General features: G+C 44.5%; 1 protein-coding gene across 1 annotated transcript; it reads left to right on the top strand.

Annotated features, from left to right (window-relative positions):
- The first annotated feature begins 11,961 nt into the window (after positions 1-11,961).
- XBP1 (X-box binding protein 1) lies at positions 11,962-16,963 on the top strand. The gene is given in 6 exon segments (XM_068989524.1): positions 11,962-12,193; positions 13,258-13,354; positions 14,143-14,271; positions 15,387-15,446; positions 15,449-15,532; positions 15,835-16,963. Coding segments are annotated over 6 exon segments (1,155 nt in total). The 5' UTR covers positions 11,962-11,966; the 3' UTR covers positions 16,393-16,963.
- Positions 16,964-18,241: the final 1,278 nt, after the last annotated feature.

The raw sequence follows: 18,241 nt of genomic DNA, 5'->3' as shown, positions 1-18,241 counted from the left end.
AGGGATGCAGGTTTGAATCCCAGGTCAACCTCGTGACCTTCGGCTTACCCTCTCAGAGCCTGATCGTCCTCCTCTGAGAAACAGAGCTGATTCCTACCTTGCAGAGATAAGAGACCAGAGGCTAGGGAGTTATGCACCATGCCTGGCTCACATCCTGTGACTGTTCGCTCATGTTCTAGTAGTGACTTATTTCACACATCCTCATGCTGGTTTCTTTGAAAATAAAGGGAGCTTTGCGACTTAGGAGGGCCCAAACGAGGTTTCTTGTTCTTTGTGACCCTGATTTTCTACTACCTGGCTTATTCTGGGAAGAGGGTTCCAAGAAAACTTTCAGAAGTAGAGAGCAAACAAACAGGGAAGATTTTAACCAGTTAAAAGAGACGGCAGATTCTGCCTTTCTGGGGAAGGCCGCTGCCTACGGCTCACTCAGCCACTCATTCAGTAACTTTACCTCCCTGATCGATTTCCAGCCAGCGGTTCCTGTTTTCCAACCAGGATATGCAAACAAGAGCACTTACTGGAAGCGAGGTCTCGGGGCCTCTGGATTTCATCAGCTGCCCACTCTCCCAGGAGAGCAGGTGGGACCAGTCGAGCCAGAGGCCAAGGCCAGGAGGCAGGCTGAACATTTCAAGGTCTGTGGGGCTTCTTCCTCTTGAGTTTTTAATTTCAATGGGATGCACATAAGAAATGCCAAGGAGGAAGCAGGTGATTTGTGGTTGCCAAGCCAAGGAGGGTATAGAGGGAAACCAAGATGAAATGGAAAAGGTCAACGACCTCATTGTGCAAAGTGAACAGATGCAGATCCCAGAACACCAGGCTCCCACCTGGCTCCTGACCCCAAGGGAAAACTCCTCCAAGGGACTCAGGAGAGGGACAGCACCCCCTGAACTCAGATACCCCAAAGTCCCTCCTGTCTCCTTTAAGGAGAGAAGCACGCTAAGGAACTGGGGAGGGAGTGAGTGAGCAGAATTGAAAGCCAAACAAGGGAAGGGTGGGGAGGATGGGAAAGTATCTTGTCTCTCTCTCTTTCTTTCCTGTCTCCATTTCTAAAGAAAAGTTGTTGGTTAAAACGAAAATATCAAGGAAATCTTGAAGGAGGCTAAGGATGAGGGTAAGAAAGGGACAAAGGATGTCTCAGGAGAGTTGGAATAAAGTATACCGAAATCCAGAAGGGTCTTCTTATCCACTCAGCCTCAGGAACGGTAGCAGGTGTCAAAGGTTGAATATATGTTGTGGTAGTTTCAGGTCTTTTTTAGCCCCGAATGAACGATTACTTCTTTCTTGAGATTCTAGCTCAGGGGCCAGGTGGCATCTAGCTTCTCTAGCAGGGAGAAGGAGCAAGGGGAAAAGTAAAGCTAAATCCTACACAAGCTCCTGCTCATCCTTCAAGGCCTCATGAATATTACCTGCTCTTGGAAGCCTTCAGTGATGGCCCTGCAGAGTTAGGCCTTTGCTTCTCAGTCCCGCTCCTAAGGGTTGCTCACAGTTATACAACGTTAGTCACTTATTATCTCTCTCCACTTCTAGATTCTGCTCCCACTGAGAAGATAAAGGCAGCACAGCACTCAGGATGAATGACTGACTCCAAGTCAATGGTTTTCTGGCTGTGGTTCTAATCATAGTGTTGGAAATATCAGTTCATTGCACGTGGAACAGAAATTAAAAAAAAAAAAACTATTGAATGCAAATAGTTGAGCACAGGTGAAGGATGGAAATTTTCAGGAGAACCTTAAGTCAGTACAAACTGTTCTCCTCCTTCTTGTCCTGGTCCCTGGAGGAGTAGGGGTACATTTGCTGATCAAGATTAGGAGTGTCCCTTTAGAAAACTGTTTTCAATTTCTGCCCCCCAAATGTTTAAAGTTACATGTAGACAACACACTTCCTGCAAGCCTGAACAAAGTTGATTTTTCAAGACACTGATGAAACACATCAATTGAGAAATTTTATTTTCATCCAAAGCTGTGCCCAGGGTGGCTATCTTCTCTATCCCTTTCTCTGTTCTGGAAAATAAAGTCAGATTCAGAGGCCCTTTGACTTGTAAAGTCACCTGGTCACCTGGAAGGTGAATCTAAAGGATCCCTGGCATGTGGCTTTGGGATGTCCGAGAACCTGCATTCATTCCTTCTGTGGCAGTGCCTGTTCCTGGTCAGCGCTGCCCTGGGTGGGAGTCTGAGGCTGGCGGGTGGGCACTCGAGTCACCAGCGTTCTGTTATCTAGTGCCGAGGAGGCTGTTTGTGGGCGTGAAGAGCTCAAACAGCGGGTTATCTCTGCTGATGTCACTTTCCTTCAGATTCCAAGACAGGGCCGCCCCGGTGAAGTGAAGGGGCTCAGGCTGGACTGCCTTTGCTTCAGAGCCTGGACCTGAATGCAACAAGCTCCTTCCTGACTGCCTTTGCTTCGGAGCCTGGACCTGAACGCAACAAGCTCCTTCCTGTGTTCCAGGCACTCAGGCACTGTTAGGTTGCTTTCATGCACATGCCTGCCTATCTTTTCTAGTAAAAACAGACAACAACAGGGCTTCCCAGGGGGCCCAGTGGTAAAGAGTTCACCTGCCAATGCAGGAGATGCAAGTTGGGATCCCTGATCTGAAAAGATCCCACGTGCTGCGGAGCTCATAAGCCCGGGTGTCACAGCTGCTGAGCCTGTGCTCCAGAGCCCGGAGCTGCAACTGCCGAGTCCACGTGCCACAATGGGAAGCCCGTACACCACCACTAGAGAATATAGCCCCTGAGATCATTCCGAAACTAGAGGAAAGCCCGCACAGCAATGAAGACTCAGGACAGCCAAAAATAAACAAATAATTTAAAACAGAAACAGACAACAACAATGAAAAAAAAGCTCTTGAAGAGATCCATGGTGTATTCCTGGTCCCCCAGCAGAGCCAAGCACTGACCCCCACCCTGTGCTGTTCAAGTTTAGCGGTGGGTCCCCCACCTCTGGCTCCCATGCAGGCATAGACCATGACAAGGGCTTTTAGGAAACATGTTGTGGGTCCTAAGGATTGTAATAAACTGTATAATTCTGGAACTCTAGGTTGGAAAACACAACTCATTTTCAAACACAAAATGATTCTTTTTAGTACAAAACAACAGGGTCCCCCACTTTTTTTTCTGGCTGTGCCTTGTGACCTGTGAGATCCTAGTTCTCCGACCAGGGATTGAACCCAGGCCCTCCGCAGTAAAAGCTCGGAGCTAACCACTGGACCGCCAGGAAGGTGCCAACTGGGTCCCTTTTTAAAAAACTGGAGATCCCAACCTCTTCCTCCCCAGATCCTGCAGCCTTGCTCAGCTGTTCTGTGCAGAGCAACTCCCACGAGCCCCCCAGGCCCAGGTATGGCATGATCCAGGCTCCACCCCGGAATCTCACTGGAGGTCACAGGTCTGTGTACCGAGGCAATGTTGGCAGTTCTCTGCTGGGAATGTTGACATAGGTCACACAGACAGAACCGGTTGTCGGCAGCCTGTGGCCAGGTCCAGCCCACCCCAGGGAAACGTGGGCCTTTTGTCCTCTTGTTGGGGGAGGGCAAAGCTGGGGAAAAGTCACCCGGTGTCCATCCCAATAATGCCTCTCCTACATGTCATCCATCACTATGGTCCACCTTCATGGGCACTTTTCTGTATGTAATCAGTGATCAAATTTTATATTCAGACATATTTTAAAGACTTGGACCCACCATTGCTCTACTTGGCCTTCTGGGACCTGTCAAAACTCCTGGCTACCAGATATGAAAAGATAGAAGGAAGGATGAGAATTGTGTGAAGCTAGAAAGAGTGTGGAATGACACGTGGTATGAACGTGGATGACCCTTGGTGAGAGTAATACCTAACCTAAATTGTGATGCTTTCTCTGCGTCACGAGCTGTGTGTAACATATTATCTTGTTTGTCGCTTAATTCTCATTTCCCTAACAGGGAAATTGAAGCTCAGAGAGGTCAAGTAACTTGTCCAACGTTACCTAACTAGTATGTGTTAGAGCTGAAAACCTGCCCGATATCCATTTGTCTATGTTGCTAGCCCAGCCCTCCAGCCCTCAGGTTGCAAGGACTGTCGTTACAGGGTCTGGAAATGGAAGATGTATGGTCTCTGTTCTAATATTCTCGAAGGCAATCGTAATTCTCGTCCTCCGCTTCCAAAGCTTTTCTCTTTTCGTTATTTCCTTTATTCACCAAACCAGAGTTTGGTCTATATTCTACCCAGCTGATTCTTGGAGCTGCATAAATCCTGGATGTTTTCATGAAAAAAAGTTTATGAGAGAACAGAAAATGTACAGCTCGCTGTCTTTCCCCACAGGAATATTAGATGTACAAAGTCAGCTATAAATAAAAGACAGGAGGATTTTTTTTTTTTTAATATTGAAAGTCCCTGGGCCATTCTCAAGAAATCTTGTCTCCTATGAGCTGGGTCAAGATAAAACTCACAGCATCACCTAAAGGCAAGGCCATCTCACCAAAGAGGGAGGGATTCAGTTGCTATTATTTTAGAGTCAGAGCCTCATGGTATGTATGTGTCTGGGAAGGCTGAGTTTAGTTGAATCCAGCACTGCAGATAAATATCACTAACTGAAATTACTCATGAAACATTTTACAAAAACAGATATACCATATGAAAGCTAAGCAATCAAAACCAAGGCAGGATCCTAGAACAGAAAACAGAAAGTAAGGGAGAAACTGTTGAAATCCAAATAAGGTCCAGAGTTTAGTTAATAGCACCGTGTCAGTACTGGTTTCTGAATTTTGACAAATGTAACAATGGTAGTGTAGGCTCAACACATTGTATGTGTGCGCTCAGTAGTGTCCAGCTGTTTGTAACCCCATGGACTGTAGCCTGCCAGACTCCTTTGTCCATAGAATTTTTCAGGCAAGAATACAGGAGTGGGTTGCCATTTCCTACTCCAGGGGCTCTTCCCAACCCAGGGATTGAACCCGCATCTCTTGTGTCTCCTGTTTTGGAGGAGGATTCTTTTTCACTCTGCCACCTAAAAAGGCTGATAACATTACGGGAAACTAGAACTGTTTGTGTAGGGGAGTGGGGTGGGAGGGTGGCATAAGCGAATTCTATTGGCCTTGTAACTTTTCTGTCGATCTAAAATTATACCCAAAAAAAGTCTATTAAAAAAAAAATTTCACAACCAGCACATTGATATTTATTTTCTTAGGACTAATGAAGGGCACCTGCCCCACTGAAACTTCTTTCAAGTAAGATAAAACTTGCTCCTCCTACTGCCTTTGAACCTTGGTGGCAATAAAGGTACTGACAATGGAGAGTCTGTACTTTCTTCAAAAAATACAAAAACAAACGTTGAGCCATTTACTGCTCTGGGTCAATGCCAACTGTAAAAGAGAGCCATGTAATATCTTTTCCCTTTTCAAACAAAACTTTTCCTTTTGTTACTGTCTGCGCCCTTTCAGGCTCTGTTTAATTTACTGAGCAAATGAACGGCAGCGTTTTGCAGAAGCCGAAGGAGTATTGAATTTCTTAGAGGCCTAATACACACAAATGAACTTCAGGAAGTGTTGCAACTCTTCTCCAGAAAGGGGTGGGCAGCCTGCAGGATTGAAGGAAGCATCCGCCAGCACCACCAGGAGGACTTCCTGCCCACATGTTGGTGTCCTGTTACTCAAATGGTTCAAAAATGTCTGCCTTTAAACACATACTCATGAAATTAAAAGCATTAGTCCTAGCAAACCAAACGACTTCATCCATTTCTCATGAGTAATGAATCACTGCGCTTTCAGGTCAGTTTCTTAGCTGTGACAAATGGACCACAGTCATGTAAAAGGACAATATTAGGGGGAAGGGGAACTGGAAGAGGGGTGTACATAGCACTTTCTGACTAAAATACAAGTTTGATTCCATTAAGGAAACAGAAATAGTATATATAGACTTTGGCTTTTCACTCTTTCCCTTATCATTTAAGAATTTTTCATTTCTCTTTGTGAGACCATAAAAAGTTGTCTTACAATTTTTTGCTCTCCTTTACCATCCAATTGGTGTTTATAACAATAAGCCATGTAGCACTTTTCTGCTAGAATCTGTCTCTTGACTACAGCATGAGTGCCTATAAAGTAAGATATGAAGCAAAGGCATAGGACACAGGCATCTTTAACAGTGAGTGTCAAAATCATGGTATCAAGGAGCCAGGATTCCTGAAATCTCTTACCATTATTGTCCTGGACCATTTTAATATCTGTTTTGTCAATGAACAGGGAGATTACAAAGATGAGTCAGATGTAGTCCCCACCTTCAGGGAGCTTACAGTTTAACATGGAGATCTAGGTAGGTAGGCAGTACTGCCGATGATCGTAGGCAGTGTTGCTGGAAGTCTATGCAGGTGCACAGTGGGGTGATTTTTGACACAAGTTTAGAGCAGTGGATCTTAACGGTGGGCAGGGGGGAGGTCTCAGCTCCCAGGGGCACTGATCACATCCAGAGACAATTTTGGTTGTCCTAATGGGCAAGAGTGGGGGTGGGGTGCTACTGGCCTCTAGTGAATGGAGACCTGGAATGCTGGTAAGATTTCACAATGCACAGGATAGCGCGTCACCCACAGCAAAGGGTTGTTCAGCCCCAAATTAATTAATGATGAGGCTGGGAAAACATGGTTTAAACAGAGAGAGGAAAGGGACATTCCAGAAGAATGATGGGACTGAAGTATGGGACAGACAGATAAGCTGGAAAAGTGTAGCTTTAAGATGATTATTTTGCCCCTTAGAACTTACAGGGTTTCTTTCTTTCTTTTTTTTTTTTTCTGGCCACAAAATAGTGATGCTATAATGCTAAGTGACTCATCTCTTTTCCTGGTATTGGAAGGGAACGGATAAAAACTTTGTCTCAGGGATCCACCTACTTCCTGTCACTCTACTTCAGCATGCTTCTTCCTCAGCAGTACTAGCAGCCCATTCACAAGCACAACAAAGACAGTGTTTGGAAAATCTGACTTAGGGCAGCGTGTAAGTAAGTGCCGGTAAAAGCGAGGATTGTGTTGTATGGCAGATAATAAAAACCCAGCCACCATGATAATTCTACTTGTCACATGTAACTTGGGATCTGTAAGCGGGCAGTCTAGAACTAGGTCAGGGCTAGATGACCACTCTGACGGCATCAGGAACCCAGACTCCTTCTGTCTTTACTCTCTGACATCCTTAGTTTGTGGCTTCCTCCCTCATGTTTGCAGGGTGGCTGATGAACTGTCTCAATCTTTCCACTGCTATCAGCATCGCAGACAAGCAGCATTGCCTGGGGGAAAGGGGCAACAGTCAAAAGGAGTAAAGCCTCCCAGCAGAGTCTTCATTTAACAAGCTTTCCCGGAATCCTCTCTGCCTACTACTTCCACTTATACACTGGCCTGAACTTCATTCCACATCTACTCAGAGTTTCCAGGGAATTGGGAAGCTAAATGTTTTCAGTTAGGCAACCTGTACAAAACTAGTTATTATTAGTTTTAATAAGGAAGAAAAACAGAATAGATGCTGCGTAAATAACTAGGAATATTGCCTTAGTGCCTTAAAAGGAGCACATTCTAGGCTTTAGTAATGAGTCCAAGACAGACCAGCTTTGTCTTGAATTCTGCTTTCAAGAAAATGGTATTATGTAGCAATCTGCCAGAGTAATTTAAAAGATGTTCTGTCTTTTAAAGCATATTGCAGACAACCTAACAGTTTAATAACCATTTAAAAATATATTTATTGAATGTCTAATGTGTACTCAGCACTATACTAAACACAAAGAAGTGTCATGCTTCTGTTTCTAATGAGCTTTTTGAAATCCGGTTGGAACAACATAACAATGTGTACACAAATGGAAAGCCAGGTAACAATGAAAGAGTTAAATAACAGTCTGTACTAGCAGTCTAAGAAAGTCTTGTGGGACTTCCCTGGTGGTTAGGGTTAGTCAGTTGAAGAATCCATCTAGGAATGCAGGGGACACGGGTTTAATCCCTGGCCCAAAAAGACCCCACATGCCACTGGGGCAACTAAGCTTAGGCACCACAACTACTGAGCCCATCTGCCCTAACGCTCGTGTTCCAACACAAGAGGAGCCACCACAATGAGAGGCCCAGACACTGAGACCAGCGCACAGCCAACGAAGGCCCAGCGCAGTCAGGAATAAAGCTTTTAAAAAAAAAAAAAGAAAGGAAATCACTGTGGTAACAATTAATTTAAGGAAGAATCATCTATGGATCCTAGAACTGTGAGTGAAAATCTAATGAGGAACAGGATAGCTAGAAATCTTAAAATATCTTTCTATAAGTATCTTTCTTATTAAGTACCAGGACTAATTAACTTCAGGGGGTACTATGGTAACCAATTGGTAAGAATTAACATCACTAGTTATGGGACAAATGGTCATCTTGTGCCTCCTGATAAGATGCACTGAGAACACAGCATCACTCTGTGTATTCCTGCCCATTCTACTTTCCTTACAGGATTTATCTCAATGCAACATAGCTTTATGCTTAAAAGTCTATTGTTGATTACCTAATAAGGCTACCTTGGATAAAAAATACATATAAGTATTTAAAAGCTTTTTTCAAACCATAAAAAATTATTCTGCATGGAGCTATTGTAACAATTTAAATCATGACAAATTTTATAAACCTTATCAAAACAACATATTCCAAATTTTGGTAATTATTAAACACAGAATAAAATACATTGGAAATGTATCTTTCCATCATGTATCAGTGGATTAATAATACTTATTGCTAGAGTGAGGTAGGATTCAGCATTAACTTTATTCTTTTTTTTTTTCATTAAAAGAGTGCCCCCAAACTTTGTTTGTATACCTAAATGGATAGGTAAGGACGGCATATTTAGTTATAACAATGCCCTTCAATTGTCTGAACATCTTTCGAGTTAGAAGCCAATGATAATGATTTGTCATTAAAAATTATGGTATTGAAGTCTCTGCTGACAACTCACTTTTGTCTATAACAAAGGAGTAGAACCAACGGAATTGGAAAGGGATTTGATACTCAGTGATGAAAGTCATTTCCTTTTCCAACCTCATCACTAGTAGCTTGATAGGTCTGTTTGTTCCGAGCCCCAGAGATTTTTCTACCTCAGGGCAGTACACCTTGGGAAGCTTAAGCATGACGGTAGAGTGTTACAATGGAGACCGTGAAAAAGAGAGGTGGGAAAAAGAATAAATAGGCAGGAACTTCCCTGGTGGTCCAGTGGCTAAGACTCAGTGGTCCTAATTCAGGGGGCCTGGGTTTGTTCCCTGGTTAGGAAACTAGATCCTACATGATGCAACTAAGAGTTTGCATACATGATGCAACTAAGAGTTTGCATGCCACAACTATGACTCTAGGATTAGGCTTAAGACCTGGAGCAGCCAAATAAATAAAGATAAAAAAAAAAAGAATCGATTGCCACCTGCGGTCAGTGGTTCCCGTAGTAGATAGAGCAGTTCTTGAATTTTAGCTTCAGATTGCTTCTGAGTTGTTTTGGTGTAGTTTTTTTTTTTTTTTTTTTTACATGGACATTTATTTAGACTTAACGTTCTAAATTAAGAGGAGAAGGGGATGAAGGAAGATGAGATGGTTGGACAGCATCACCGACTCGATGGACATAAGTTTGAGCAAGCTCCGGGAGTTGGTGATGGACAGGGAAGCCTGGCGTGCTGCAGTCCATGGGGTTACAAAGAGTCAGACACGACTGAGCTACTGAACTGAATGTTCTACTCTTTCTTGCATTTCACAAAGACTAAGAACTTTGTATTTTGTAAATTTTAGAGCTCTTAAAACAAGTGCCTTGTTTTAAAATATTAATGGCATCTGATGCAAGAATTATTAATCTTACAGAAAGGATATAAAACTGTTCAAAGGTTTGGACAAGAGTGTTCATGATTCCATGGACTGCAATCAGCACTGGGTCCAGTGACTGGTTTTGAGTATGATTTAATGTGTTTATCAAAAAGATTTTTTTAAAACGGCCTTGAAAACAAAGCTGGGAGAGTTAGTTTCAACATTCTATTTCTACCTCATTCTATTTCTACCCCATTGACCAAGACTAAAATGCAATCCTCCTTTCCTCCTCTGCCCCAGCTCTTGTACCTTTTCCATATGGTTACTTATTTACACCATGCTGGACTAATAAAATCCTTATGCATTTTAAGTCTAAATGATTTAAATTTCTTTTAGTTGCCTTGAGATTTCTTACACAGTGCCAAACATTCTTTTGGTCTTCACAAATATTAACTTAAAAGTCTTCATGACATTTACATGGCTTTTCTCAGAACCTCTTATGGCTTTTCAAGGTCCTTTAACAGGAACATGTATGTCTCCACCAGAAAGCATTGCAAAGAATTTTCCCCAAATGTTCCAGGGCCAGAAGTGAGTCCTACCCCTGCATGCACTTTAGGACCCAGTTAGCTCAAGGCTGATGAGTTTAAAAGGGAGGCTGGCTGCTTTGTCCTATTCTCTGATGAGCTCCCATCTCCTTTCCACTCAAAGGAAGCAGCCTGTGCTCAGGACACTCTGAGGTGGGCCGACTCAGTTTAAATAAAGTCACTGATTTTACTCCTCCGGTTTGGAGGAAGAAAATACTAGGAGACTCACAGTCCAGCCTTGGGGATAACCGAAACCATGCCTTAAAGGGGCCTGTACACTGAGAGATTGAATTTTCATTCATTCCTTCTTCCCAACTTGTTTTCTCACCACCAAAAGATAACTGAAAAGCTAGTCTGACTTAATAACACCGAAGAATTACCTGGAAGCATTCTTTCCCTCTTTGCCTATCTTCCAACCACCAGAGATTCACTCACTTCTGGGTCCCTTAAGGGCTTTCTCTGGTGGCTCAGTGGTAAGGAATCCACCTGCCAATGCAGGATATCTAGGTTCCACCCTTAGGTTGGGAAGATCTCCTGAAGGAAATGCCGACCCACTCCAATTATTCTTGCCTGGGAAATCCCATGGACAGAGGAGCCTGGCAGATTACAGTCCATGGGGTCACAAAAGAGTGGACCAACATCCCTAAGAACCTAAAACAGTGCTAAGCACAGAGGAAGCAACAATGTAAAGAAAGGGTTGCTTCGTGATTCCAGGGAACTTAACATTTTATAATTTTCTTCAAAAACGTGAAAATGCCTGTGAGGGTGTTTCCTCAGGTTTCTCCATTTTAATATTCCTGTGTCTAAACTGGTCCCCAGCTACAATTCAGAGGCCCCTCTTTCACAAGTACCCCACCCCCACTCCCTTTGCGCCATAACAGGCAGGCAGGAGCCCTGAATCTCATCTTTTATACACATTTTTTTTTCTTTTCTTAAATAAATACACGCTCATAGCTGAAAGTTTAGAGAGGCAAAGAGAAACGAAATTACAGGCACTCCCGCCATTCTGAGAGAGCATCACCTATGGTTTATTAAACCTTCTCTATGAGGTAAATCTAGTTTTAAAACGGGCGACTCACTTCCTAAGGACTTATTTCGCGGAATTTCTCTGCAGGCTATTTTTTCCTAACCCAAGGCCCGATTCGCGCTACCCTTTGGATTTTCCACTCAGCTCCGGGCCCGAAGTGGCGCACAAGATACAATTCTCTCAGGTGGGGATAAAAATCTCAGTCAAAAATCCTCATTCTGGAAACCTCACGGTTTCGAATTAAACCTCCGTCAGCATAGGGGGGGGAAATCCATTTATTGAAGAAACTCTGCCTGGTTCTGGACCTTTCCTCAAGAGCCCGGGCCCCACCCACCACCCTGCTCTCAGGGGCCCCGCACCTGCTCTGAGACTTCTGTCTGTGGCCTCGGCGCAAAAGGCTCGGGCGCGCACTGCGCACGACCGCGGTGGCCACGCTGGACGCCCTGGCCCCGCCCCCTCCGGATCCGCAGGGCCAATGGGCGCAGAGGTAGGCTTGCGTCACTAGGCCCTGGCCAATCGAGAAGGGCCACGATCGTAGAAAGGCTGGGCCCGGCGGGGCCGGCCCACTGGGCAGCGGCGGCGCGCACGGGCGTAGACACGCTCCGGCCATGGTGGTGGTTGCACCCGCGCAGAGCCCGGCCGCTGGGGCCCCTAAAGTACTGCTGCTGTCCGGCCAGCACGCTGCTGCCGCCGGAGCCCCGGCTGGCCGGGCTCTGCCGGTCATGGTGCCGGGCCAGCAAGGAGCCAGCCCGGAGGGGGCGAGCGGGGGTCCGCCTCAGGCGCGCAAGCGACAGCGCCTCACGCACCTGAGCCCCGAAGAGAAGGCGCTGCGGAGGTGGGCGAGGGTCGGGGCTTTGGGGGCCGAAATCGCAGGCGGGACAGGGGCCTGGGGCCGCGCTGACCGCCTGGAGCGTTCGGGCGCCGGTGTCTGGCCGGTCCGGTGCCAGCGTGGCGCGGCGCAGGGCGGGGCGGGGCAGGGCAGGAAGTCTGGACAGGCCGATCCACTGCGCGAGGTGGAGTCCAGGGCAGCGCAGGCCTTTTTTTTTTTTTTTCCTTTCGTTTCTGTCTCGTTAGAGATGACCAGAGCAGGGTACGCTGGCACCTGGGTTCCAGGCCCTCTAGCTGTGTGACCACAGACAGACCCCTGGGTTCAGCTTTTCTGAACTTGGGCTGTGACGTGGAGCCATGGGTTTACCTACCTTTTTGGAGGCTCACGGAGCTGAAATGCCAGCTGTTGAAGGGGCTGTAAGCACTATGAGGCTTCTCAGTCAGTCTCTGCGTCCCTAAAAGTGGTTTATCTACTTCCCGAGGTCGCTGGGGCGGTGGAGAAATGCCTAGTACTTAGTCCTTCGTAAATGTTAATTCTTTTATGATCAGTGTACTTTTTGTGATTTATGAAGTGCCCCCTGGAGCAGACATGGGCCTAGGCTTTCAGCACCAGGAGGAAAGTCGCATCAGCCTCTCTCTCTTTGGAGTTAGGTGGTTGTTACGTTATCTGCTGCAGTAGCGCGATTGCAGGCTTCGCTAGGTTTAATCAGTCCTGGTTGGATCCTTTTTGAGGGGACTGTAATCAGGAAGCAACGGGAAACAGAAAGGGGAGGAGAAAATATCTTATGATGCAAAATGAATAATATTTGTGTCCAGCCTGTGCTGTGGCGGGGATGAGGCTGAGGTGGGTGACGCAATACCGGGGGAGGATGAGTAGGTCTGCTAGCTAGATCCGCAGAAGGCTGATTTTTTTTTTTTTTTTTGGTTTTGTTTTATTGAGGGGAGGAGCCTGAAGTGTATTTTACCATTACTCTATACTGTAAATTAAAGTGAAAGTACCAGCTGGCCAAGTTTTCAAATATAAATAAGGTTTGAGATGATTTAGTGTGGTATGTCTCTTTGTGTTCTCAGGAAACTGAAAAACAGGGTAGCGGCTCAGACTGCCAGAGACCGAAAGAAAGCTCGAATGAGTGAGCTGGAGCAGCAAGTGGTAGATTTGGAAGAAGAGGTAAACATACTCAAGGCCAAACACTTTATCTTACATCCATTGTGTAGCTTTCCCTGGTGAATGGTTGTCTCATCTCCTTTAGAATACAATTGGATGTATTGGTAAAAGTTAAGCGAATCTAAGTTAGGGTAGATAGGTAGTTAAGTGGTGAAGCTTGATGAGAACAGAAGTGATTGACCCTCTGGTATTTGGTGCTAGATCAATCTAAATCGATTGTTGGTGAATTGCAGCATTAGAACAATGTTTTATCAGTTAGTACTAAGAAATTAGTAAAAGCTGATAGGAAATCATTGCTTAAATTTTCCTGATTTAGTCCACCAACGGTTCCCTTCCCTTTCTTGGGCCCACTTGTTACCTAAACTTAAATTGTTGCCGGTTATACATCTTGAATACATAAAGAGTATTTGTGTTGTTCTTTTTTTTTTAAACGTGTTAATTTTACAGCTCACCACTACCACTTTTATTATTACCTGCCAGTTCAAGATAGGATTTTTTTAAACCATCACATCTAAATTAAAGCCACTAGTCACTCTTTGCTGAGGTCTCTATTAACTGTTGGGGGCATTTTGTTATATGTGACCTTCATGTAATGGCACTTCTTAAATAACTTATTTTTTATATTTATGACCTTGCCTTCTAATACGTATTATGAACAACTGTGTGAGCATAGAGTTTTCCAAAAGATCCAGGAGAAGGAAAGAAAACCTGCTGTAGTGAAACTCTGTCAGGTGTGTTCTTAAAGTGAAAGAATGAGATGTTTTAATAGCCTCTTCTGAACTGTCTTCCAGAACCAAAAACTTTTGTTAGAAAATCAGCTTTTACGAGAGAAAACTCATGGCCTTGTAGTTGAGAATCAGGAGTTAAGACAGCGGTTGGGGATGGATGCCCTAGTGACTGAAGAGGAAGCAGAGACCAAGGTGAGTTATGTCCTTTATTTGGTGCCATATGTAAGAACTGGTTTTAAGTGACATGACCTCTGTCTTTAAGGATATTCATTTTTCAAGGGTGTAGTGAATAGTACTAAGTCCTAATAACTGGAATAAGTTACACGACTCTCTAAGAGCAAGTACTAACAAATGCTGGTAGCTGACGTGTCTGCAATGCCAGCATTGAGGAGAACCAGGATAAGAGTGGCAGTCAAACCTGACTTTGAATGCTACTAAAATTAAAATAGCCCTTTGATGAATATGAATAAGAGAAGGGATTCGTTGTGATAGACACACCTTTCTGATGGAAGTGTGATATGTGGGTTTTAATTTATGAATCATGGCAAATCCAGTGATAACAGATAAGTGGTCTAAGGTTGACTGGCAGTTCTGCTCTAAAAGTAATGTTCAGAACAAACTTTAAAAATAATAACATGGGTTCGACCCCTGGGTTGGGAAGATTCCCTGGAGCAGGAAATGGCTTTCCACTCCAGTATTCTTGCCTGGAAAATTTCATGGATAGAAGAGCCTGCTGGCTACAGTCCATGCGGTTGTAAAAGGTTGGACACGACTGAGTGTCTGAGTATAGTACTATCCAAAAAGATTCTGGGCCTCAATTCACTACAGAACTTTATTACTAGGGACGTTACTCTTATTGAGAATATAAATAAGATAATAATAAATTAAGAATAACAGTCCTCCCTGAATCTTAGCTTGGGGAAGAAAAACATTTCATTGTACAGAAAATAAAAAAGAAGTTAGCCTTACCTCCCTTTTCTTTTCCTCAAGGAAGACTCAAAAAAATGGAAACAACAGATGTGTAAGGGAAAGATTTCAGCTCTAAAAAATACTTTTCTAGGGACTTCCCTGGTGGTCCAGTGGCCAAGACTCTGTGCTCCCAATGCAGGGGCCCAGGTTTGATCCTGGTCAAGGAACTGGATCCCACATGCTTTCAACTCAGACCTGGCACAGCCAAAATAAATGAATTTTTTTAAAAAAAGGTTTTTTAGCTTTCTTAAAAGTTGAGAATCAGAGCCTCCTGGCAAGCATTTCCCTGGGGGACACCCAGCTGTTGGAGCTGTTCACTGACTGACCTTTCCTTCCAGGGGAATGGAGTGGGGCCGGTGGCCGGGTCTGCTGAGTCCGCAGCACTCAGACTACGTGCACCTCTGCAGCAGGTGCAGGCCCAGTTGTCACCCCTCCAGAACATCTCCCCATGGACTCTGATGGTGTTGACTCTTCAGACTCTGAGGTAGGGCTTACTCAGATTTTACTAAAGAGCTGTTTACTCGGTTCCGTCTGTGTGATGCCTGACACCCCTAACCAGACAGATGAGGGCAGTGCAGTTTTGGTTGCGTTGGGGCTGAACACTGACTACCTTCCTGTTTCCAAGTGGTCTAGGACAATGCAGTGAAGGGTACATGAGTGGGTCTGGTGGGTCCCAGAGATCATCCTATAGCGTAAGGATTAGTTTACATTATGGAACCTAGCACTAAGGTCAATTCTTAGTGTACTCTTTAACAGTTGAATGCCATTTAATTTTTCCTTTTCTAGTCTGATATCCTGTTGGGCATTCTGTTCAACTTGGACCCAGTCATGTTCCTCAGATGTCCTTCCCCAGAGTCTGCCAGCCTGGAGCAGCTCCCAGAAGTGGACCCAGAAGGACCCAGTTCCTTACCGGCCTCCGCTTCTCCATCCCTGGGGACGTCATCAGCCAAGCTGGAAGCCATTAATGAACTGATTCGTTTTGACCACGTATATACAAAGCCCCTAGTCTTAGAGATGCCCTCTGAGACAGAGAGCGAAGCCAGTGTGGTAGTGAAAATTGAGGAAGCACCTTTCAGCCCCTCAGAGAACGATCACCCTGCATTCACTGTCTCAGTGAAGGAAGAACTTGTAGAAGATGACTTCATTCCAGAGCTGGGTATCTCAGATCTGCTTTCAACCAGCAACTGCCTGAAGCCATCTTCCTGCCTGCTGGATGCTTACAGTGACTGTAGCTATGAGGGTTCTCCTTCTCCTTTGAGCGACATGTCCTCCCTGCTTGATGCAGACCATTCTTGGGAGGACCCTTTTGCCAGTGAACTCTTTCCCCAGCTGATTAGTGTCTAAGGAGTGATCCAGTACTGATGCTCTTTTCTTGACTGTGACACTGCCTGGAGGACAGCACAAAGGCCTGTGCTTCATCCAAAAAGCCAAAGTAGAGGGGTGTGGTCCTAGAGAATTCCTCTAAAGTATTTTTTCAAGCCTCCTAGGTCACCCCAAGTATTATCTTTTGACCTTTATGGTCCAGGGTACGTAGATACATGACTATGATCCAGAATTACAGCTTCTGAGGGTGTACCTTTATCTTAAGGACGGTGGTTTGCCCTGAGGTACTTACACAAGGGTCACGCGATGCGTTTCAGACATGGAGGTAACGAATGGTCCTTTATCAATTTCTCTTTTCCCTTCTCAGCATCCCAGGCTTGCCTCTGATTTTAGGTCCTTTAGTTTGCTTCTGCAAGCAGAACAACCTACCTGAGGGGGCTCCTTTTCCCTCATGTACAGTTCAAGTAAAGATCAGGAATCTTTTGTAAAATTACAGAAAACTACTGTGTAAATGCTTGATGAAATCTTTCTGTGCTGGTGTAACTTTTGGAAGGTGCTTTCTCCATTTATTTAAAACTACCTGTGCAATTAAAAAGTACAATGCAGTGTCTTTGTTCTTGGAATGTTTCTTGAACTTTTCAGGTCTTATTGTTCTTTCCGGGTGTTTCACTGCCATGGTAGTGATTTATCCAACTTCACTGAGCTACTTTTTACAGTAAAGGAAGGCCTTTCCCCCTTAATTACCGCTTCAGTTCCTGGCTGCCCTAAGTAATACACTCTGACCAGTAACTATACTTGAGACAGTTTCTTCAGCCTAACTGACCAATATTACAGCTAATAAATGGTAGAGCTAGAACACTTAACAACTGTTTTGCCATAACATCTTGTTACAGAAGGACATGCTATTAAGTATCAATACGGCTACTGATAGTACAGAGATTAAGAGCATTTTTTAAGACTCAGACTCCCTGAGTTCAACTCTGCCACCCATTTAGCTGGGTGATCTTGGGCATAAAATACCACTTATTTCCTCATCTCAAAATACCTTATTTGCCCACCTCAAAGGGGTATGATAGTATCTCTAAAGGCTACTAGAGGATTCAAATAAATGATGCATTATAAGCACCTAGTACAAAGCCAGGCACCATCCCAAAAGTTGATGGTTATCTCCTATTCCACTTTGGAAGGGTTTTAATCTCGTAAAGAGTTATATACACTATAGGACATGTTTCACAAAAGAATGAACCTGTTCAAGAAAATATCCTAGAGAAAATATGACCTTCAAATTACAGACTTAATAACCTCATCATGCTGCCTCTTTTCCTCGGGAAACCACTTAAGATGAGTTCCCTAGTTCATAAAAATTATTTCACCCATGCCAGCATTCTATGCTAGTATTTACTGACTGACTACCTCTGGGGAGGTCAGTGAAAGCAGACCAAATGAGATGGGGTTCAAAGAATCCCAAGTAGCAAGGCACAGCAGGCTATGGTTTCAACCAAGTAGATGAATACAAGGGAATGCCTTTGGTGTGACTGGGAGCATGCCCAGAAGCACACTAGTAGGCAAGACAATCGATGGTCACTGAAGCCAGAGTTCAGTCCTAGTGCCTAGCAGTGCAAAGTTTAAACTCTGAGTTTCTGTTTTGTAAATATAAGAAAGCGTGCTTCCAGCTGCCCCCACAATTAAAAACCTGATCACCTGATTTTCTAGAACTGAAAACTTAAGTGCTAAGAATCTATTTAGGGATTGTTTAAGTAAATGTGGGTTTCCCAGGTGTGTCTGTAGTAAAGAATCTGCCTGCCAAGCAGGAAATGTGGGTTTGATCCTGGCTTGGGAAGATCCCCTGGAGAAGGAAATAGGAATCCAT

Source organism: Capricornis sumatraensis, chromosome 17, assembly GCF_032405125.1.
Source record: "Capricornis sumatraensis isolate serow.1 chromosome 17, serow.2, whole genome shotgun sequence".
Classification (NCBI taxonomy): Eukaryota; Metazoa; Chordata; class Mammalia; order Artiodactyla; family Bovidae; genus Capricornis; species Capricornis sumatraensis.
The sequence above is the reverse complement of the archived record's forward strand: the minus strand, read 5'-3'. Positions and strand labels throughout refer to the sequence as shown.